The sequence below is a fragment of the Amblyomma americanum genome, chromosome 2, assembly GCF_052857255.1.
Source record: "Amblyomma americanum isolate KBUSLIRL-KWMA chromosome 2, ASM5285725v1, whole genome shotgun sequence".
NCBI lineage: Eukaryota > Metazoa > Arthropoda > Arachnida > Ixodida > Ixodidae > Amblyomma > Amblyomma americanum.
The window spans coordinates 17503230-17527982 of record NC_135498.1 but is presented as its reverse complement, the minus strand read 5'-3'; the positions used below and the strand labels follow the sequence as shown (position 1 = coordinate 17527982).

The following is a 24753-nucleotide window of genomic DNA, read 5'->3' as shown; positions in this document are numbered from 1 at the left end:
TACAGACAGTCTATAGACTATAAATAGACAAAAATAAATATGTTTAGGAAGGCAATAGAGTCTACAAGAAGTCTATAGACTGTCTATAGACCATTTTTGTAAGGGTCGTTTTCTATGGCTAGTCTTCGCTGCTCGATGCGAGCGAGGGAAAAACTTTAAAAGAAGGGTTCTTCTACGCATAGGAAGAATGCGCCATACATTCAACATTTTCATTATCTTACAATTTTCAAATGTTCAGAAATTTTCTGCAAGAATGCTGGATATGGTAGGGTGTTTTTTCGGTCTGCCGTTCTTTGCTTAGTTGAAAAAAAAAGAAAATTTGGGTAAGGAGGCCCACTACGTTAGCTTACCTGCAGGTCATTTGAAACGCCGCTCGGGGCAAATAAATTAAAAAAAAAACTGGTCACAGATCTCTGCTCAGGTAAGGATGTCATTTCCCTTGCAAAAATTTCTATACACAGTCTATAGACTTTCTATACACTTTTGTCTATAAAGTCTAAAGACTCTCTATAGACAAATTTTAAAGAACAGCCTATAGGCAATACATATCATATAGACAGTCTATAGACAATCTATAGATTTATGGTCATACACTTTTAGTGTACCTTTGTCAATATACAGTCTATAGGCTATCAATAGACGAAAAGAAATATCTATAGGAAGGCAATAGAGTCTATAAGAAATCTATAGACTGCCTATAGACCATTTTATAAGGGTTGATGGAAGCAGTGATTAAATAAACGACTAATATTACGGGGATGAGGTGTTATCACCCTCCACTTGAAATACACGTGTCGCAGCACGAAGAGACACGCAGCCTCCTCGCCTCTTGATGGAAGACCTGCCGGCTGCGGAACACAAAGGGGATCTGCGCGCCGCGTGCTTCATCGCCTCCAGAAGGCCGGCAGCTGCGGTCGAAAAGGCCGCGGCTTTTTGACGGCAATCTCTGCGACGTCGTCTGCGGACGAGGGCGACGTCAGATCACTTGCAAAGATGGCCGCGCTGTCTGCTAGCACGATAAGTCACTAGAAGGAAACCAGGAGGTGAGTGCCTTTTTACGCCGTGAGCAGTTTTTTCCCGGTTTTTAATCCTCGCGACGAACCACTTAAAACGAATCGAGGCTTAGCACACAGTTTAGCCTCGTTTTTGGATCTTAGGATGAAATTTATGCAGCACTAGGCACGCTGAATGCGCACAAAGACCTATTTATTGTGGACAACCGGGGCATTGTTACGTGTGCCGAAATATAGGCACAGAAATGATGTAGCATTCGGCCGCCAACTCAGCAGTGTAGCCGCAGCGGCTACGAGGCAGACATATACTGACTCGTCCCGACCAACGGTGTGCCGTAGCTACTCCGTGGTACCTCTCTTTTATTTGATCTTATAATTTCTTTCGTTGCAGCGTTGATTTTTTTAACCGCAGTATCGGCATGCCATCTGTTCAGCGTCGTGTTCTCAGTTTTTTTTCTTTAACGATAAATTAAATGAGGCTTGAAAAAATGAGCTCGCGTAACAAGGCGGAGCCTTCCATAGCTGTTAAACTAACGCAGCTTATGAAATCCCAGATGATGCTGCAGACCGATTCACGGGGCTGTAAAATTACAAAGAGAGCAGTTAAGCACTGAACGTGAATTATTCGCTGGTAATGAGGTACATGAATATGCGAGGAAAAATAAATGAGGCGTTGTCTCTAAGGCGCTGTGAACTGAGGTGAGAGTGACCTCTTGAGTAAGTCTCCTGAAGTTTCAGGAACATTTCCTGGACATATATCTCTGTATGTCATTTTCGTAAGGAGAATAGCTGGGCAGGGAATCCACACTCGCGAAAACGTATGGCGCGTCCACGTCAGTGTGCTAACTTTAGATTAAATGATTTTATAGCACAACTCAAACAAATAGGATGCATGCAGACTGGGAGAAAATTTGAGCTTGTCCACATGATGTAAACTTCGCCTGACGTACAGCAAAAAGTACATGTAACTGTTTACATGGGCTGCCACTTTCATGAGCAAAAAAAAAATAGACAAAAATTTGTCTCACTCCCTCCCCACCCGCTTCACCTTAATGCACAGAAAAACAAAAGTAAATATTCCTGCAAATCATTTCGTCTGTAAGCCACGTTTTATACTGTTTAAAAGGCAGATGTCAGACGGAACGTAATGAATGTACGGCGGCATGATATCTGCACATAATGAATGCGTAATGTCACAACAGGAACAAGACAAGACGCATTTGGGGAAAGCTCAGGGACAGAACTGGTTGCAGAAGCAGAGGGCACTGTGTGAAGAATAGAGATGTTGGTAATGTTTCTGCTCAATAGGCATAAGCTATACTTGTTCTACGCAGAATAAACGGTGGTGGTGCTTGGCGATGTTCTGAATTTTTTGGTAATTGCCCTCCGAAACAAGTAATTTTAGCCGTCAACTCTCTTGACAATTGCATCACACGAAGCATACTCAATCACCATTTTTAGACAGGGGTAAATTTATTTCTTGAGATGACAAGCACAAAAGTCAATTCGTGCGTACTAAGAAAAAGCAAATATTGAAGATCATTACGGGAAGAAAATTACGCTGAAAACGGGATGTGCATTTTAATGACCACATGGTGATAAAATTTCTTGACCTGAATTCAACATTTAAAACTGCGGCGAGACGTCGAATAACGTGTCCTTCTGTGGAGAGCGGCTGACCGGTGTGGACAGCTGCGCCGTGACATTAACAATTTTAACGCCGCTTGAGGGACATACGAGAACACTTGAGCGATGGAAAAAAGCGAGCTAGAAACATATGACGTTGAGAAGCACTACCGCTCAACAGTGATGATCGCTGTACTGAACCGAGTTTTGTTTTTCACTTGCTGTAGGAAACGAATGATTAGTGGAAAATGAGAAGTGAACTAAAAGTCATTGTTATTTTATGGATCTTCGCCGTTGGAACATCGCAAGCGCCTGCCGATGCAAGACATACGTCCAAGGGTATGGCTGGAGTTACTTTTTTGCAGATGCCTCGTATACTCTAGCTCAGAGCGTGGAATTAACGTGCGCAAAATTCTCAATTCTAACATTACACTGAAGACGGTAGACCTTGCTCCGACATTGCATTGTCATGCATTTGAGCTACGCTTTGATCGTGCGTGTCCGTAGTTGATATTCCAGTATAAACAGGCTATCGTTTTGAAAAGTTTGTGATTGATTCCAGCTTGAACGCTTACGTAGGTCGCTGTCCTCAACTATAGTAATTTGGTGATGCCGGTTAGTCCGTGCGGCGCTTTTCAACGGCTTCGGGTTCCCCGCAAGTGGATGAAGCCCCCCCCCCCCCCCCCTCCCCACCCCGCAAAAAAAGAAAAAAAACACGAACACAGAGAATTCGAGGCGGCCCTTCAAAGACCAGTCTCTTGCGAGACTCCATATCGGAAGTTACAAATTTCCATTTCTCTTAGTGTAATTTTTCTGGCAATTATTTATTTAATCAAATGTTTACTTACCCGTATTCTTAACTGTGCGACTCGGAATGCGCTTTATGAACAGACCCAAAATACGAAAGAATCGTTTAGGAAAGTATCATTACATGCTGGTAGTTGACTACGATAAAAAAAATTGTTTCTTCTTTCACAATACCGCTTCCGATTATCGTCTATTCCTTGTTTGTTTTATTGCAGGTAAGAAAGCGTGGCACTGATCATGAGATTAGGAAAATATGATTAGAATTCGACCTTTCGTCGAATTAAAATCCCACTGATTAGACCTGCATATTTCCGTGCTTGACCTTGCGTTTGTTTTCAGTGGCTAACATCACACATAGCAAGGGGACCCACACGGCTAAAATGACAGCTGCCTCCGACACCTCAAATGTTTGCAAAACGAAAGCTTGTGAAGATAGAGGTGAGTTTCACAAAATGTTTGCTTTTATATTTTTCTAAATGCGATTTCTGCTTATTTGTTATTCGAGGTTGTAGAGAACCATCATTCGATATTGTGCATGACATTGCAAGCCAAACGCCATTCGACCTGACATGTCCTAACTGCAGGCGGAAGAAAGCAGTCATGAGTGAGCACCATCAAGTGGACATAATTATAAATTTCACACAATGTGGTCCCAATTTTTTTAACCAACAAAACGCAAATTATTCGCGTCTAAAGTTCCCACTAGTGGTAAGCAGGAGCAATCGTTCATTAAAATTAATGTGAGTCGTAGTTATTCTGCTTACGTTGATTAAAATGAAGTGCGTTATGGTTGACTTACATTGAAGTTTATTCTGCAGTAGACTAGATGAAGCAATCTTGACACGAGGTATTTCATTATCGATGTCTCTGTATTAACTGGTTCAAACCAAAGTGTTGCTTCACATCCAGCTCCAGCTGTCATTGTTTCAAAAAGTATACGTGGCCCTTTTGGTGCTTTTTCTTGCTCGTCACACTAACTGCACTGATCGATGTTCCTTTCGGGGAATTTCTCTTCAGGAAATTTGAGGGGCGAATTCGGGCGAACAGGAAATTGTTTTAAAGTTTCAGAGAATCTTAAAAGCCGAAATTGTGCAACTATATTTTGTGGCGAAAGCTGCATTGGCCATAATAATAATAATTGGTTTTTTTTTTTTGGGGGGGGGAGGAAATGGCGCAGTATCTGTCTCATATATCGTTGGACACGTGAACCGCGCCGTATGGGAAGGGATAAGGGAGGGAGTGAAAGAAGAAAGGAAGAAATGGGTGCCGTAGTGGAGGGCTGCGGAATAATTTAGACCACCTGGGGATCTTTAACGTGCACTGACATCGCACAGCACACTAACTCGCAGTTTCGCGGTGCTCGCAGCCCCACCGTGGTCGCACCGTACCACGTGACCAGCCAAGTGACTGTCACGGGACCAATCGCGTGAAGAACCACGTGACCAGACAACCAGACTAACCTGGAATTGTAATCAAGATTAACCAAGGCTAGTCAAGCTATGCCTTAGCTTTCGGGATACGTATATCCTGGCATAGCTGAGCTAAGCCACTGCCAATTTTTTTTTTCAGTTTGATCAAGTTTTCAAGCTGTTCCACGAAAAAGGGCTGAAATTAAAAAAATTTCGGGTCTCATTGAGGAAGTTTTCGATTTCGGCATGGAACATCACTAGCAGTTGCCACTTGACGAGTCTGAAACATTATTTTATGGAAACAAGTAGCTCTGTAGCATTGTTTTTGGAAACCAAAGTGGCACACTAGTCTGAGAATGCCTGAGGTTCACCAACCTAAGAAATATGCGACGCCGTGTTGAAGCTTTTTTTCAATGAAAAATAGAACTTACACTTCCGCTGTAAATATTCAACGTCCGTCTCTTTACACGCACCATACGCAGCAAAATACATTACGGCTTCGTTAAACAAGAACTATAACCCGTGCGAAAGCTTCTACGACCACGTCTGTCAAAACTGGATTTTCTTCAACCCCATTCCGGACGACAAGAGCTCGACCAGCGTGCTGGGAGGAATAGACGACGAGCTCACCGAAAAACTCAAGTGTAGGTCGCCCTTTGCTGCGTACGCATGTTGTGATCTTTATGAATTAGGCTTCTCAACTCACGGTCGTTTGCGAGAAGTGCTACCTAAAGCTAAGCACATCAGTTTATAATAACAAGCCTCTTCGAACCAATTAGTTCGTTGCCTTTTCAATGATCAAAAACATTGACTTACCTCTTTAATAGAGTACTCAAAAATATAAAGTCCTTTCGGGTTCAGTAAGGTTTTTACAAGGAATTCTCTCGTATTTAATGGGACACTCAAGACAAGAATAAACAAATGAAAATGTTTGAGTCCAGCGATTCCATGGCTCTTTCTGCTTATTTCTGCTAATTTTCTCGGCAGCAAAAGACGTATTTATTGCTGAGAAAATTGCATTTCAAAATCGATTCCAACTCATGACGTCTGTACCTTAAAAAGAACTCCGTGATCACTATTTTGAAGTGAACGGCGATGTAGCCTAGCCTTTGGGATCCGTTGTTAATGTTTCGGCGTACCTAACTTTAATTGAAAAATTGTCCGGGGGATGGCGACACCAGTGTCATTTTTATGGCTTTTCACAACTCATGAAATATCAGTTTTCAGTGAAAGAAGCGCGTTTGTTACTAGCATGCCGTAATCAATCTGTACAGGCCAATTTCATTTTCTCCTCAGTGTCCCTTTAATTACAGTAGTTTTTCAGTTTGGGATAATTATACAGACAGAACAGCGTTTTTTTTTTCATAATGTTAGAAAGTGGCTGATACTTGCACACAAGTATACATAATAAACCGTTTCACCTTATGGACAATGGAAGGTTGTGCTATATATCAGACGAATATGACCGCCCTATAGGCAACAGTTTGCCTATGGGGCAATAGTTTCGCCCTGGTAATTTCCCTGAAAATGTAATCATCTTGCTCTTGACGCTCGCTCGCGTATATTTGAACATATATCTAGATTGCAGCCGAAAATGAAAACTCATGGTACAAGTCCCATAGGGTAGGACACCTGCACTATGAGCAATGGTAGGATTTATCCGTGACCTGCTCGTTTTTTTGATTTTTCTATACGAGAGAGAGTTCTCTAGGCGGGAAACAGGAAACTCATCTTAGCCATTTTAACTACTTTATTGAACAAGGTTGAGGACTGGGCGAGTTGGTAAGTATTCATTATAAACCAGCCAGAAGACGCGATACAAAGGACACCAGCCTCGTTTTGTTTGCTTCTTCCTTTGTGTCGCGTCTTCTGGCTGGTTTATAATGAATACTTTATTGACTAGAAGCAAATGTGTACAACTGCTTGTGCTTATTTATTTTTTTTTTGGTGTGGCCATAACTGTGAACACTTGGCTCATGATAAAAAAAATGCCCTGCTCCTCATATCTCTGCACAGTTTGTGGCAAAAAATAATTAAATGACATGCATTTAACCATTTTCCACTTGATTTAAAGTTACATTTTCTGCTCCAGTGCATAAGTCGATTAATAAAGAATGTAATACGAAGAGAAAAGCTGTTTTTCGTGCAATTAACTAACACAATATATGAACCACTCTGGGCATGACGACGGCTGCCGTTTTGCTGAATCTGCTGAATTATGCCACAGTGATATCTCCTTGAAATCTAAACTGCCTCTCTCGAATTCTTTGCCCAGAGTAAGAAGACAAGTGTGGTTGTGAGTCATTAGCAGTTATGAGAGCATCAACGAAACGTGTGTAGCTGCTAACGTTTCATCAAACCCTAACAAAATACACTAAAAAATTCCTTCTGATATACTGTGAAGCTTTTCATTCTAAGCGAGGTTGCTCATTTTGCTGCGAGAGTAATCGGACAAGTGTGTATGTTCTGCTAACATCGCCCATTCATTCAACAACAGTCATATTCGAGAATGGAACGTACAAGACTGAAAACCAAAATGCAACTGACAAGGTTCTCGCTTCCTACAAGAACTGCATAAACACATGTAAGTGCATTTGATGAATAATTACAGCAGTACATAAATTAAAATCACAGCATAACTTGTAGAGCTTATGTACCGCCTTTCTGCAAAAGTTCCCCACGTCACTGCGCCTGTGGCTGTGGTGCGATCGAATCCCTATTTAACCTTTAACAGCGAAGCTAATGAACGACAGGGATCACAGCTTCTCTGTACTGTCACGATTTAACAGTGCATGGTCACGGGTGCTTTGGTCTGAGATTGTCTTCAGCATATTGTGCGTTCCTCTTGATCATATCTCGATCTCGATCATGCCTTTTAACTGCTATTACAAAAGTTTTTCTCTCTTTATCGTCCCCATGGAGTTAAAACTTCGCTGAGTAGTAAAACTTTCAAAGCGTAAGAAATCTAACGTCTGACGAAATCTCGTCTGGGCGGGTAGTAAGTAACTCATTTCAACAGAAAAAAAGGCAGACGCCGACCAAAGGTTTTTGTCAAAATAGACGTGAACAGAAGTGAGCAAGGCTTCCGTATGGAAGCCGAAACGTCTGTTTTGACAAAAACCTTTGGTCGGCGTCTGCCTTTTTTTCTGTTGAAATAAGTTTCCAAGCGTAAGGCAAGAAATTTTTGTCACAGGCAAGCGAACGTTTTGACTTTCTGTGCACTCATTAAGCGTGACAATTTGTAAAGTTGCTTGCGTGATTTTGCAGCGATTCCGGAGAAGACACAGTTCTACGCATTTTACGACGTCCTCAAGCGCATCGGCGGCGAGTACTGGCCAGTTTGGCCTCCGCCGAAGACGCGAGAAGTCCTGCCCACCTGGGACCAGCTTTACACCAGGATTCACATCGAGTTCGCAGTCAACTTGCTTCTCGTCATAGGCGTAGACAAGGACCCCAAGAACGTCTCAGACAAAATTATCAGTGTAAGTCATCAGTGGGCACACAGCGCAAGCGGTAACCAAGAAATTAAAATATGCTTGAAAATGCTGCGTTGGTTGTGAAAGCACAATAGGGTACATAACAGTGTCAGAGGGTATCGCTCTCTTTGCAGAAGACGATACTATTAAACTTTAGGGTTGGATAAAGAGCTAGCTATGTTCATTTGGTTAATAACGTGGTAACAGGTAACAAACGCACAATGCAAGTGCGCCTGAGGTATCAAGGAATGTTAGTAAAACGTAAAGTTACGGGAAAAGTGACGCCAGGAAATTGGACAGTTATAAACTAATTATCTTTCTGCTATTTTAAGTAATTATAATAATCAGCAAACACATTAGTTAGCTTATTAGATTAGTATAACTATCTTATTGGCAGTTGCCCAGAACACGTTTAGGCCCGTATTTGACAACGAAACACTGGTTCTCCAGAAGGAAGGCTCGACAATGGATCACAGTTATATAATGAATCATCTTTTAAAAAATGCACACCCTATAATGACTTTCTAGATATGACCTTTATATATGTTGCTACAAAGAATTTGATTCTATGGAAACATCAGGAGCCATGTAAGCATTTCACAGAAGCACATTTGTCTTGTCAAAGATTGAAATGGCGTCAGAGGAAAATTTGCAGGAGAATAACAACGCGCACAACACAGTCTGTCTAGCACCCCCACCTTATGGAGCTTACTGATATACCATAAAAAAGTATATGATCGATGTATATTACCATTATAGTCATCTATTAGGCCGGACAACGGAACCCAGAGGGGAGCTCTGAATCATTCTAAGAAAAGAGTAGAAAATAATGGGAAGCAATAGAGCCTGCTCTTGGTCCATTTGGTGCATCTTGAAAAAAGGGGGATACCAGCCGGCGGAATAATTGCCGGCAGAAGTTCGTTGGTGAGATGTGGTCAGGAACTTTGCAGGAATAGATTTGCCCAGGTACGTAATTGGAGACTGCTGGGAGAGGTCCCCGTCCTTGCATGCACGCGAACTGTTTCATGATCATCATAATACTGAATCAACGCATTACTCGAACGATTTCAACGCTGAACTTCTGAAGAAACGGCATATCCGTTCTGAACTTACAGCAAGGAAGTTTACACTAAAGCAACCACGTTCGGAACACAAGGACAATTCCCTTATCCGAATACTCGAACTCTTACATTAGCCCTAAAAATACCGTTTGGTAAAGTTTGACCAAAGAAAAGCACAGTTATGATAACAGGATAACTACATACGAAGAAAAAAAACACCGTGCATTGTTCGGGTTTGTGAAAGGAAGCGTCAACTGCGGAGTAAGTGTAAGCAAACCGAATGAGCTTTTCTTTCAGATAGAGCGGCCGTCAGCAAAATCAGAACTGTACCTGTTCAGAAAACGAAGCGCGAGACAGCGAAAGCAGAGGGTGAGCACGAGAGACCTGGCTTACCTCACATTCATGGCTTCCTGCATCAAGGCTTTTAATCCGAAGCTGTCCTTCAAGAAAGTGAAGGAAGTCGTCCTTGACATTCTCTGGTTTGAGGCCAACGTCACGAAGGTGAGCTCACGCGGCACTACCGCCGCTTTCACTTTTAAGACTGAGACGAATTACTCCGAATTACTGTGAAACAGGTGTCTCCTAGAGGTATAGCGAGAACCCTGATAGGGGCGTGTCTAGCTTAGACAAAGTATATCTATTAGGCCTCCCTGTACAAAGTCCAAAACACTGTTCGAGGCACCTCGCCCGATTTATTATCCTTCTCCAACTGTGTGTTTTCAATTTTCATTCGCCGGTCGCGGCGATCGCATTTCGACGTGGGCGAAACGCAAAAATTTCTATGTACAGAAGCTTTGGTCGATGTTGAGCAACCCTCGATAGTGGAACTTAATCCGGAGACTGAAACTGCAGAGGTTCTCATCGCGTAGGGTATTATTTTGGTAGGTAAAGCTTCGTTTTTTACATCTTAATTGCCAACTGTGTGCGCATCATGGGCATGTAACATCTGAGTTTTTAAACTTCACGTAGGATTAAGCCAGAAGAGCAAAATTGCCTGCATGATCTTGCTCTTTATTGTATTTTTTTTACATACTGCAGCCTCGCCATATTCTATCTACCAGTTCCACCATATTCCAGCATTCAAAGAGCGCGCAGTATTCGAGACGTCGTCTCGATGTCTTCCTATTACAATTTTGAGTGACATTTCGTGGCACACTCCTGCATTACGAGAGCCACTCAAGGCAACCTTGGTCAGCCAGCACTGCTTGAGAGGCTGCTCTGAAATGGCATAAGTGGCGTCTATGTTTTCTCGTTGTCAAGGAAGTAATTCCTTACTTTACGCTACCTTACTTAAATCAGCGACGACTATTTGATGTAAAGGCCTGAATCATAGCGTATAGCAAAGGCAACCTGTGAACAAGCGAACGCGTTGGCAGGAATGAGGCACGAGTCCTGTATTTTTATTCGAGGCGGCGCCCCGCTTTTGATTTGCTTTCGCTTCCACCATTAATAATCTCACGGCAACCAGCTCTGTATTTGGAACCTGGAATATATTTCTGTCTCATAAGGAAGAGAAAGAACAGCCTAACTTCTCGCGCAATGTGCTGCGGAGTAAACAGAGGGCTCCGCGGCTACGTGTGCGTTGTGTTCTGCGCGCCGATACGACATGTGATCCTTTGTGAGCGTGCGCCACAACATGTTAGTGTTTTGGCGTAAGCGCACGCTCTGGTGCGGACGATCATGTGATGTGCCCCGAGCTCCGGTATCGCATCACGGCATGTGATTCTCTTGTACCCGATGCACAATACTTCACAGTTATTCCCAGATGCTTCCCAATGCCTCCTGGAAGAACAGAAATGCTTCCGAAGTGTGTTGTCAATAACTGAGGGATCGACGCCCAGATATCGCGTCTAACGCGTTTTCCTCTTCCTATGGGTCCCATTTTTAGGAGTAAACTTCGGCCTTGTGCTAAAGATCTTCCTTCTAAACTTCCTTGTATCCCGTTTCAGATACTGGAGGATGCCGAGAACAAATCTGGAAGCGATATCAACTACTTTAGAATGACCATTGCAGACCTCAGAAATGTTTCCGAACACGTAAGTTCTCCACAGGAACACGTTGGTAAGAAACGGAGTTGAAAACAGTGAAGACAGTGAAGACAGTTGCGTGTTCCTCATTTGTAATAATGTGCATCACATTCGCAAACATAAGCATTTGTAAACATGCATGCGCTGTAATTACTTTATAATTGAATTTCTTCTGTCATGTTTCGGTTTTGATTTTAACAGCTGAAAACTTCACAGTTTAGTGCAGATCATGCAAAACATAAAAAGAAACGACAATATAATAGGTACTGTTGCTTCATGTGTTTTCTTCCGGCTCTTGGAACAGGCTGGCCGGAGCATTGTTGCTAATTAAGACGACAAATTCGCGCCTTTGTTGTAAACTACTCTGAGCAAGTGTTAATTAAGGCTTACGGCAGCAATTTGTTGCACACATTTTTATTTATTTTTATTTACAAATGCTGCGGTCTCAAGGAGACCAAACAGGTGGGCATGTCCTACAACATTTTCTTCCAATTAACATCAATTGATACATATGGTCTTGTGTTTAACATGCGAAAGAGAACAAAAGTGAACAAGCACGCATTTCAGTTTTGTAGAATGATCTTCACGTAATCTGAAAAAAAAAAATTAACTTGCATACTTCGCCCCTCAGAATAATGGCAACCTGATGAAAGTACGAAAAAAACGGCACAGAATGTCACGACGCAAAATACATCAGAAGCGCCTAGTCAAAATTGTGAGCGGAAAAAATTATTGATAGAATTATTGATATTATTGATAGAAGAAGAGGGATGTTCGCGCCTGTAGAAACATATTTCGTGCCTTACTCCATCCGTCTTCTGACACTTGCTCCTTACTATCAACCTCAAATATCTGAATTCCTTCAAATCGAGGCACCGATATCGGTAACAGTACAATAAGAATTCAATATTTGTTTCGCCACCACAAAATTGTGGTCACCCATAGCTCTTAATTCTCACCACAGGTAGACTGGCTACAGATGCTGCAGCGCCTCTTCGACAGCGTGAACATAACGCTGACACCGCAGGAGCCAGTGGTTCTGAGCGAGCTGTATTATTTCAAGACCCTGGTCGACTACGTCGTGAGGAACACTTCCAGGTGAGGTGCAACGTTCTCAGAAAGGTGTCGACCCTCATTACGCTAGAACGCACTGAGTCCCACAGGATGGCAACCCACGCTACTCATCAATAGCGAAGGTAGAAAGAAGAGAGAAAAAAGTAATAAACACGGACATGTACTAGCTGCTTAAGCATCTAAAAACTGCTCTACTGTTTCCTCTTCACAGCTTTTCGTGAGTTGCTGCAATTTCAAGTTCCAGAGTTAAGTTCCGGAATAGCAACACTGCTCTTTTTCGCAACCAAATGATGTTAAAGTCCCATCCCTTGTACGATAAGACACGGAAGCATGTTGAGGAGCCTACCTTCAAGAAATAAGAGAAAAAGAAACTCAAGATTTTCAGCGTATTTTAAACACAGTGGCGGATTTATAGTAAAAAAGGGGAGAAAGTGAAGTTCTATGCGGAACCTCAGTTTATCAATCAGCGCTTCGAGAGACGCCTAAATGCATTGCGCAAATACGCCCCCCTCTTTCCTTCCGCCTCTTGCAAGAGACATACATAAACCCGCCCATGTTTACACATCACGATAGCGCCCTTTCAAATTCCAACTGAATCACGTAATCAAATGTGGCACGTTGTGATCAAGTCATCACAAATACCTAGATAATATGCCGATTGGCAGCCAAGTGAATGCGAAAAACTTCAGCTGCTTCTCATAGGAGAAGGCAAAGTCTGAGGGTTCTTTCACGCACCATCTTTCTCCTTTCTGCGTAAAAGTTCACTACTTCTTGGTGTCTTTATACTGAAGAACGCATCATATTTCCACACGAAATATCACATGATCATATTTTCGCACGAAACGTTCCACATGGACTCCTGAGCAATATATACTGCCAACAACCAACGATTGTAAAACAGCAACAGGAAAATAACGAGGCTGTTCCAGCTTACGTAAAATTCGCTCCCCTCGCACTGCAGACATTCGTCCTACAACTACATGGTCTGGCGTATCATCCGAAATTTCGGCAGCATAGCGCTGCCAAACATGCGGGAGCTGTCGTTCAAGATCAGCCAAGCGTCCCGTGGCGTCAAGCGGGACATCCCCTTGTCCACGAGGTGTGTGTACCACATAAGCGACGTGATGGACTACCCAACCGGAAGGCTTTACATCGAGCGCTTCTTCGGCAAGGAGGCCAAGAAGGATGTAAGTGCTTCTGAGAGAACCATAACTTCCCGAAAGAAATTATGATAGGTGTGAGGGACATAGCAGCAAAGTGATCGCAGTTTTTGATGAGACACTGTGTTGCATTGCCATGTTGCCTTGGTGAAAAGTTTATTTCTCTCTTTTTTTTTTTCGTACCATCCTAGTTCATATAAACGGATCATAAGATGACGAAGCTGCAATGCGCTTGAGTGCACCACACATCCGTGTTGTTCAAGTCCCGAACTGTGCGCATGCATATTTCTTATAGCGATTTACTGACGGGCTATTGCAGTCACCAGGCCCGTCCTAAGCTTTTCACGACACTCCAGTCATGAGAATTGATTAAGACATGTGACAGCGAGAGATCGGAAGTCTTGCTTAAATAAAGATGCTTCCTTCTACTAGTGCTATTTTGCAGAGAGCGGCTTTCAAGAAGCCAAGGAGGGGGTAAGGGCGATGTGAGGGGAGGGCATATTACGTACGCTTGCACATCTTAAGAGTAGCCCGCGAGGAAATCAGCTTATGCGCCACATAAGGTAGCTGACGGCATTGGTACAGGACCATTATAGCTAGCCGCAGTAGGAAACTTAAGCTAACATTAAGCTTACCTAATTCAAGCTAATCTTACAGTATGTATGTGGTCATGGAGCTCGAAAATCTCGGTTTTCTAAAAGTTATAAATGCGAAAAAGAAAAGAATCAGGATGTTTTCTGTGCTATAAGATTTAATCCTAAATACATAAAACTGATTTTTCTAACAGATTCTTCAGCTCGTAAGGGAACTGAAAGAAGCATTTGGGAAAAGCATCAAGCAAACGCGCTGGATGGACAAGTCAACGAAAAAACATGCGCTTAAAAAAGCAAGTATTTCGTGGCTTTGCGATGCTTTGTACCAGAATTATAATTCTAAAGAGAGTTAACAAGCACGGAACACTAATTTCCAGAAGCGCATGCTTAGCACCCACGTCTCCCTGTTTCAGTTGGACAACATGGTCACGCATGTCGGATACGATGACGCTCTCCTCAACGACACTTACCTGAACGACATGTTCAAAGAGGTACGAACATATGGCTTCAAAGATCAAGATTTGTCCACTACGTATTGCGGTAATCTCTATACGTGTCTTTGAGTGTATGCGTGCATTTGTATGTGTGTGCCCTTGCTAGTGCCTGCGACGTGTGACAAAGACATGAATGATTTCAAACCCACTTTTTTTTTCTCAGGTCATTGACGCCGAACCCGGCCAACCTTTCATTCTCAATTATATCTCATTTCGGAGGCAGTGGTCCAGGATAAACCTACGTGCACTGCACGAGCCTTACAGCAGGAAGGATGAGTACGTTTCTTTTCCTGAATTTTGGAAGAAATATCAGCGGAAAATATGATAAACGCACGAAAGGCCTAAGCAGACGCAGGACAAGCACTCACTCCCATCTGCCTTTATTTGAACACGTTCTGCCTTCCGCACAATGTTCCGCTAAATTAGTCCCTCCTCCCCTTAACGCCCGCAAATGATTCCCCGCCGGGTCATTAACACATCGCCCGGCCTGACCTATGTACTCCTTCCCGTGGGTCAAATGGATCTCTTAAAAGACTCGTTGCGACCTCGATAAAATTGCACAATGTCTAGGGCAACTGACTCAGCTACTTTATGTCATTGAACGTTGAAGAGGCGATTCTGGGAAGTTGTCTTTCTGGCACTAACGAAGTCTACCCATACCGTGTGTTGAGCTCAAAGGGGACTAAATATCGACACTTCTTCAGAGTTGAACAGTATTTTACACCCGCGACGTTACGGGCTAATCCATCGAGAGAAACGCATTGACAAACTTTCAGCCGTTCTCACTTCACATTCTGAGAACCATTGCCGGTGTCTTCATCAGAACGTGTTCAAGAGAGCTCTCTGACGACCAAGCTATATGAATCCGTAAAAAGCAGCACATCTAAAATGATATATGCACGAGGCTGCAACCGCAGCCCCAACTACGAAATAGCCGATACTACGCATCATTAAGCTAGGCGACCTGCCTTCATTCGATTGCTGTTTTATGACGTTGCTGCCAAATTCTGTAGCAGCAACCTCATAAACGTTGCTGCCAAATTCTGTAGCAGCAACCTCATAAAATAGGAGCAATAGTGAAAAGCTAGCTGGAAGTAGTAGGCGTTTAGTGATTGAAAACTGATGCCATAAACGTTCTGAATGAAAAAGATGAAGCTTTGTAGGAGCTTCTTAAAATGAGATACGAAGAACTTCCAAACTACGCGATGAAATGCGGATAACCCGATGTATTGCAGATTATCCGCAGTTGACACCGTAATTGAGAAGCCGGAGAAAAAATGAAGATAAGTCACGTCATTTCTTCTTTGAGACGGTAAATAGATAAAAACCAGAACATCACAACGTGCGCATAGCTGCTCCCGCGCCATGTTTTTCTGCTTTGTTAGCAATGAAGAAAGCCCTGCAGTTCGCGCGGCAGCTGCGCACAGCTGTTCCTTCTTTCATGTTGAATGGTTCGTTCGTACTGCATGCGCTTTCTGGCGTCCGCTCACTTCGTCGAAAAGGATCGGCGTGGCGGAAAGGATCGTTCGATGCAGCGACACTGAGCTCGTGTGTATAGTGCCGAATTCAATAGGAATTGCTGCAAACAAAGGAAGCAGCACTCAAAGGCTGCATCGAATGCAGAAGGAATTCAGCGAAGCAAGTGAACACTCGGCCGCCATCTGTATTTGCGCATCAGTAAAGGACAAATGCCTAGCCGAATTTCGGCAGATAAATGAAAGGAATGGAAAGTTTAATATATTCTCGCAGATGTCACCACATCACATCGCATCTTTTTCACGTAATGAAAACTTCGAGTTCGTTGTTTTTAATTATTATTTTTGTCCCAAGCTCTCCCAACACATGCCTTATAATCTACGCTTCGGTAGGGCCTCGGCAGGCAATTTCTCTTGCTCTTTTTTTTCCGCTCTGCTTGGCGCGTTATGCAAAGCAGCGACCAACAAGGCACGCCCAGTGTCCCAGACAGGCATTGCAGACTCGAGAAAGAAAACAGGAAACGCTTGGGACGTGGTGTTTGTTGAAGCGGCAAGGAGGGAAGCGCCCTCTGCTGAGGGTCAATGATCGGCGTAATGCGTAGCCACATGGTTGAGATCTCAAGCGGCGACCACTTTCAGGGACCCCTGTCTGTGATGACTCCGTTTTTATTCGCGATATTTCCGCGTCCGTGTTCGCGCTCGGCGTATGAGAAGGCCACTCTTTTCAGGCCGGCCCACCTGCATTCTATATATTATTGGTTTCATCTTTGGATGCCGCTAACACGAACTAAACTGTATTTTTGTTAGAGAAAATAACTCGATTAAAGAACGAGAGATAAAGCCCTCAGCAAGTTCAAAAAATAATAACTGTAGCAAGGGCCTCTTGCAGGTACTGCGCTCATTCTGAATGTTCGCGCACACACAACGAAAAGGAGAGACTACAAGCATGATACACGAGCGTAGCTTTTATTAGCAAGCTGATAAGACTGCGTGGGTACCCATAATATATACCTGTGGCATCGACTAGAAACGTAAGAGGAACAAAGAACATCGTGGTGCCGTGGCTCTACTACTTGATTTCACGAGTTGACTTTTAATTTTCTGACCATTGTGCGAATGTTTTAATAGCTGTAGTTGAGTAAAACTTCCATTTCTTTCTTACTAGTTGGTCGTCTGGCCCTGCTGTTGTGAACGCATACTATTATCCACGGGCGAATGGTATAAGTAAGTACACCTTTGCAATTTTTGTGAGGGCAAGATATGTCTCACGGGTGGAAATAAAGTAAGGCTTATAATTTCTCCACTTCGGCACTCGGATGAAGAGATGTGTCCCTCGGATGTAGCGTTGGAATAAAAAAAAATTGATTGAAGATACTAACCAATGCGATTAACCTGCGATAGCTGCGACAGTTGCGACAGCAGGGGCTCATGGTGGGTGGAGGCGTAACGTTAAGAGACACAAAGCGGGGGCAGAGTGAAGCGGGGGCAGAGTGGGTGAGGGAACAAACGCGGTCTAATTACATCCTAGTCGAAATCAAGAGGACGAAATGACTTAGGCACGGCATATAATGCGAAGGCAAGATAGCCGCTGGTCCTTAAGGGTAACGAAATGGATTCCAAGAGAAGGCAGGCGTAGCAGGGGACGGCAGAAAGTTAGTGGGCGGATGAGATTAAGAAGTTTGCGGGCGTAGGGTGGGCGCAGCTGACCGGCAAATGACAGGGTTAATTGGAGAGACATGGGAGAGGCCTTCGCCCTGCAGTGATGATGATGAGCTTCTGGAGAGTGGAGGCCTCGTTCTTTTGCTCCCACACGCCAACGCCGCGACTTGGAGAAATGAGCGTATTAGCTGTCGCAGTAAAAAGGAAAGAACAACGAACTGTTTCTTCCTCTGGTGCAGCGAGCTGAGAATAAGAAATTCACTTTATTTACTGGCGACAGACTCAGAAGAAGATCCAGGGAATGGAGATGGTCCGACGTGAACCAGATAGAACGCAATGTAGGAGGGGGAAAGAGTGAAGAAAGGAGTTTATACCCCCCCCCCCTTTCCGTCCCCACACTCTTTTTTAACGCCAAGTAAAATGGACTATATAAAGGTATACCACTGCGTTATACAGTCCATACCTTTTCGTCAACGATAAGAAAATTTTTTGCCTGACAGGCTAGTAGCAAATTGCTTAAAAATTTATCCGAACGCCTGTTTCAGCTTTTCCTGCCGGGATTCTGCAGCCTCCAGTGTTCGAGTACGGCTTGCCGATGTACGTTTCAAAGTTGTCAGTTTTCTTTTACACTGCAGCTGCGCTTTTTTGCACTGCAGCTGCGCATGGTATGCATCAAACCGGACGACAAGCGCAGTTGTATTTTTTGTTTTGTCCTTTTTCTTGTTAGGTACATGAACATGGGCGCAATCGGAGCGGTCATCGGGCACGAGGTCACACACGCGTTTGACAACACTGGTAAATTCATCGAATTTTATTTCTTTTTTTATTTTTTGGCCTCGCCGGCTTCGTTTTCCCCTCGCTGTTGCTTTTGGTACAGCGGTCGGTAATTACAGGTACATGTCTCCCGAGGGAGTACGGACGCACCGAAAAGCAACAGCTACAAGCGTCTTCTATTATTGGATCCTTGAGATACTCCTAGCGAACATTAAATGAACGCTAAGGACGGGTCGAGATTGTCGAGTATCGATGCATTATACGTCATTTTAATGAGAAATACGGTACTGGCACTGAAATTGGAGCTCTTGTGCGCCAGAAAGGCCAAAATTTAAATGCAGGTGTCACCACCACAGGCTTTTTTTGCAAATAAACTGTACTGAATCGAAGCAGTTTTTTGTGAGCGGATCCCAGATACAAGGCTATTCTGCCATTCACTTCGAAACGGCGAACACCAAGTCCTTTTTTGTGTGGACATCACGAGTTTTATTCGAGTGGAAGGAAAATATTTAAAGCCAGTTTTCTCGGAAATAAATGGTAATTTTGTTGTCGGATAAGCATTAACGCACTGAGGAAGAGCCATAAAATCGATTTTTAGTAAAACCAAAAATTCAGTGGAGTCTCTTTAAGTAAGCTGTAAACGATCTAGAAGATAATGCATAGGGGGTCGTCTTCTCTTTGTATCACCGCGTCCTTCAACAAAAGAAGTCGCATTTATTCAGCACCGAGTCGACGGAAGACTTGCTGCATAACTGCAAGCTTTTTTTGTATTCTGGATGGCCACACTTGAGTGGCAAAGCACCATCACGTTCTTCTGGTGATAACGCCCACTGTCGCGCGGAACATATTGCTGATTTCTTGTTCAACATGACTTGTATGAAAAACGCTGATATCGCGGCGCTGATAGCGCGGGCTATTTAAGCGCCACGGCACAGATTACCGGCTGCCGGGATGGAATAAAGGCATTCCTGACAACCTTCGGTGGCACCGCTTTCTCGTCGTTCGTCGAATCACTCAGAAACATAATAGCACTGTGCCTTTCCGGGTTAAGCTATCATCTTGCCAGGTTCAGAACGCACGGCGAAAAAAAAATGCAACGCGAATAACAAATTTTGGGCGACGGACGCGGAGAAGATTGCGAGGCTGACGACGGCTCGTATTCACGAAGCGACTCGCGTGCGTCCCGAAAATTCGGAGGAATTCGAGTAAGAAATCTAATTGAATGCAACTTAAGTCCCACCGGGACGCGCCAGCAATTCTGGGTCAAACACTTTCGATTTATTGTGCAATTTCATAACTCCAAAACTGCGCATTTTATCGTTTTATGAAGTTACTCAGTTTTCAAGAAACTACGGTGCTCCTCTCTGAAGGAGACTTCCACGTGTGCCTTCCTTGTTCCACTTCAGGAAGCCAGTTTGATAGCATCGGTAACATGATGAACTGGTGGACGAACAGCACCAAGGAGAAGTTTGTAAAGAAGATGACCTGCTTCAAGGAGCAGTACGGCAACATCACGGATGAAAGACTCAAAGTGAAGGTGAGATATTGTCCCGTTGTGTGCCCTAGCCAAAGACTTGGCTTATGGCTTATGGGGGTTTAACGTCCCAAAGCGACTCAGGCTATGAGAGATGCCATAGTGAAAGGCTCCGGGAATTTCGACAACCTGGGGTTATTTAACGTGCACTGACATCGCACAGTACACGGGCCTCTAGAGTTTTGCCTCCATCGAAATTCGACCGCCGTGGCTGGGATCAAACCCGCGTCTTTCGAGCCAGTAGCCGAGCGCCATGACCACTCAGCCACCGCGGCGGCCCCTAGCCAAAGACTTTCAGCTGTCAGCTAATACGGATCGGAAAGACTTCGTTAAGCATAAAGGTCATTGCAGACCAGTACAGTCGGGTACAGCTCAAGAACTAAGTGGTAAATGCCATTCAGAGGAGGTCCTCCTCCCAATGGCGTCGACCGGTTTTCATGGCGGTAAACTGCAGCAGCTCACCCACCTGCCACGGTGGGCAGGTGTGAGCAGGTGGCAACCTGCCCACCGGGTGGAATATATGACTGTCCACATATTCGCATTTATCCTAACGACACAAATCGGCTGATTTTTTTATATTTTTTTTGCTACCCTACTGCGACCATATCAGTCTGCACCATCTTTTTTTCCTGTCTTGGTAGCGAATATTCAGTTGCTATAATTAACGCTCATAACTGGTTTCGCGCAAGCTGAATCGCATTACTACATTCAGTTTACTTTATGGGGGTTTAACATCCCAAAGCGACTCAGGCAATGAGAGACACCGTAGTGAAGGACTCCGGGAATTTCCACCACCCGTGGTTCTTTAACGTGCACTGACATCGCACAGTACACGGCCTCTAGAATTTCGCCTCCATCCAAATTCGACCGCCGCGGCCGGGATCGAACCCGCGTCTTTCGGGCCAGCAGCCCCGGCGGCTCATTACTACATTCAAATCTCCCCCAAAAATTTAGCGCAGTCGGAGAGTACTTACCTGCTACGCATAGCTCATATCCTATGTCAACAGGGTGTGATCTTCTAATTTACTACTGTTAAACAAGGTGCTAATTGACCCTAAAGCCTTGCTGCCAACAGTAATTTCCTTCCATTCCATCTAATGTACGCTCAGAATAGACTGCAGTCTGCCCACTTTGCATGCTATGCAATGCTATGTTTTTCTACGCTATTCACTCTTAAACTACACGGGATAACTTGCAGTCCCCGTGGGCTGTTGAAAATCCAGGTAGTTTCACATTTCCTTCCTTTTTTTCAGCTTGCTGGCAAGCGAACCCAAGGAGAAAACACAGCAGACAATGGCGGTATTCATCAGGCGTACAGAGTAAGTAGGCCTTGAGCTCATGAAAAACAACCACACCTCATTACATTCACTGCACTGCACTTCACTGCACTACAGACAGTTAAGTGCGACGAAAATGTTAGGTTCTATCTCTAAGAACAGAAGACGAAAACGACGCGGAAAACTTTATGAAGAAGGTGAAGGCGCTGTATCTTTATCGTAATGGATGAACAGGCCGTAAGGGAAATAAATAAGAGTACAACAGAGAATAGAATACATGCGTATACCACGCATTGCCTATGTAGAGCGTGGTTGGGCTCAGGCTTCCTATCCTGGGGCTGTGTTGGTGCAATCCCCCATGCGCCTTACCTATGTAGGCGTCCCTGATGAAAACCTTCACGAAATAGGAACGTCTTGGGGGTAGAATCCTGTTTCCTCATCTCTTCTATCGGCGAACTACAGAGGGTCCGACAATGTAGGCGTTAATCAGGGGATAATACTGTGCCGTGAACACTAAAACCTCACCTATATATCAGGAATACTTTCAAAACGACCCTTACCAAGCAACCTTGGAAGCTAGCCATTGAAGTTTCCTTGATTTCTATTATTACATATATCTAGTTTTACGAAACATATCTCAACTTGCAGCGTGATTGTGTAACTCAGTGAACAGAGAGGTGAAATCGTAAAAGTGATCATTTTCACGCATTCGTAGGTTGTTGTACGATGAGGAGTGTTTATGTTCGCACCATATGACAAAAAACTTACAGGCCACCGTGTTGGGTTTATCAGGTCACCAAACGGGGCTACTTAGGCATCCCAGGCACTTCTCAACTCGTGAGGGGTTGAGCCGACACTTCCACTTACTCTCGGGAAAATGGGAGAGAGGGCGCCACATGGCACCATCCGGACGCAGACTTGGTGGCCTTTGTTTTTGGAAAAGTCTGGACCTCAATAGCAGCGACAGTGCGCGACCAGTTCCTTTGGAGACTTCGGTGTACAGACGACGCAAGCCCTCAGACATTGACGTTCAGCGTAAAACAGTGCGTGTTGATGTCCGTGCAGGCCTACCGCTTCTGGGCGAAGAAGCACAAGAACAAGCTGCAGTCCTTACCGGGTCTCCAGAACTACACTGCCGACCAGCTGTTCTTCATCTCGGTGGCACTGGTGAATCTTTTTCTCTTTTGGTTTTTACCCATGGTGCAACTAAATACACCTATAGCCGTGCTTCCAACTACGAGTCATGAAGGTGGCGCGACCCGCTCAGCGACGACTTCTGGGACCGGTGGTCCTCGGAAGCGCTTGACGTGGTCCTGCGCGGAAAGTAATGTCTATCAGCTTGGAAAATAATGTTCAGCGTTACAGATAAATTACTGCAGAAAAAAAAATGCTCCTCAGCACATAACGCCGGTAAAAACAAAACATAAAAACTTACATCAGGTTTCCACGTTATGCCGCCAACCGTGCATCCTTGTCATTTTTCACTGTTTTTTTTTTTGGTTTCACTTTGGCAGAAATTGGAAAATATAATGTGGGAAAAATAAACGTGGCAATTCGGTGTTTCCAGAGGATCCATACTCCTTCCTAATTGTTGCATGTCTAAATTAATTGCTGCGCAGTGAGGTAGATAGATATTTTGGACACGCCCAGCTAAAAAAGATGAACGAGGCCCAGTAGCATGCAGCATAATGCATAGAGAACAGTGGACTGCTCTGTCTCAAAACGTCTAACAAGCTAAACCTGGCTGAAAAAAAAAAAACTCCGTTCTAGACACGCAATACGATCAGAACACTCGTCGAGCAATTGCGACAACAGATGGCATCGCAGTATTTTGTGAACAAATCGTAGCATGTAGCGTTAACAACCATGACACCGTCGCATTCCTTCTTCTTTCTTTTGCACCGAACGGAGAACCAGGAATTTAAATCTTTGTCCTCTCCACATCAGCGAGGAGAAAAGAGCGGCATCTGTTATGTACACCTTAACAGCTGTATGAAAATACTCGGTCAGCCATGTTTCTGGCGTTCTGTGTTTTTTTCTCTCATATTGAACAGACATGGTGCACCAACCCCCGCCCAAAGCGCCTGAAGGCACAGATGGACTCGGACGTTCACGCACCGTCAAGATACAGGTACGACAAAATCATGGAAGAAAAATTACATTTTTTTCTTTTTCAAGAATAGCGTGTAAAAAGGCTGGGGAAATAACCACTCAGAATTATTGGAAGCAAGATCAATTACCGAGGCTTAATGTACTGAGCCCTCATAAGAATCATTTTTTGAACGGTTTTTTAAAGCCTGCGCTAAAGGAAAAAGAACTTTTAAGTTAATCGATGGCTTGATTGTGCTCATATTTTCACACGCGGTTATGCAAAGAGCAATCAGGTCTTTTATCATAGACAAATGCATGAAATTGTATTTCATGATAGCGGAATTCAAGATGCCCGAAATGTGCTAAAGTACGCGACCATTTGCATTGGTGAAGGTCAATCCTGTTGAGGAAGTGTTTTCACCGCCGTGTGAGCCTATGGTGTTCACCGAGCGGACACAAAAAGAGGCCGCACACACTTTGACTTATGAAAATATGGTGTGCAACGTTTTTCAGCTAGTGCATATGATCATTAGGACATAGAATCATCATCGAGGGCAATGGCATAATGCATTAGATTCGTATAAGTGGAATACGTTCTTTCTAGCTGCGTACTAGCTGTAGTTTTAAAAGAAATTATCCATTGGTGCGCACGTATCTCTTCGCCCGTTCCACTTCCTTTACTCCACATCATCCTGAATTAAGAAACGAGGAACAGGAAGTCAGCCAATATGATGATTTTAATGTCACAAGTGAGAACCAAGTAAAAAAGAAAGAAAAAAGACTCCTATGTAAACATGAGTTTCTAGCTTTTTTTTCATTTTTACACTTCACTAATTATAGCACAAGTGACTCCTGCACTTCTGAGACGAAACACGTGTTAAATGTGTTAATGTAAATTGCAGCAAGTAATTAGGAGAGTACTTCTCTTCCTATATTCTGTATCTTCTCTTCCAGAGTGAACGTGCCCTTGAGTAACATGCCCGAGTTCTCGAAGGCATTCAACTGCCCCAAAGATTCTCCCATGTACAGCAAGAAAAAGTGCGTTCTATGGTGAGCCCAAAAGCACGGATCAAAGTAACGAGCACGGGAAGCCTAATCCCAAAGCCACGTCGCCCTGCGGCGCCACGCACCATCAACCGTCCTAGTCGTCACTCAGGAACACCACGCCATTGTTGCACAGATAAAGCATTTCTAGAGAATGTT

General features: G+C 43.9%; 1 protein-coding gene across 1 annotated transcript; it reads left to right on the top strand.

Moving 5' to 3' along the window:
* Positions 1-895: 895 nt before the first annotated feature.
* On the top strand, positions 896-24753 carry LOC144120700 (neprilysin-1-like). Its single transcript, XM_077653348.1, has 21 exons — positions 896-1043; positions 2867-2978; positions 3786-3884; positions 5338-5499; positions 7353-7439; positions 8123-8337; positions 9690-9893; positions 11342-11428; positions 12384-12517; positions 13455-13680; positions 14441-14539; positions 14660-14737; positions 14904-15016; positions 17381-17439; positions 18420-18471; positions 18602-18669; positions 20055-20185; positions 21436-21501; positions 22525-22626; positions 23514-23590; positions 24505-24753. The coding sequence occupies exons 2-21, from the start codon at positions 2888-2890 to the stop codon at positions 24602-24604; spliced, it is 2250 nt and encodes a 749-aa protein (XP_077509474.1). The 5' UTR covers positions 896-1043; positions 2867-2887; the 3' UTR covers positions 24605-24753.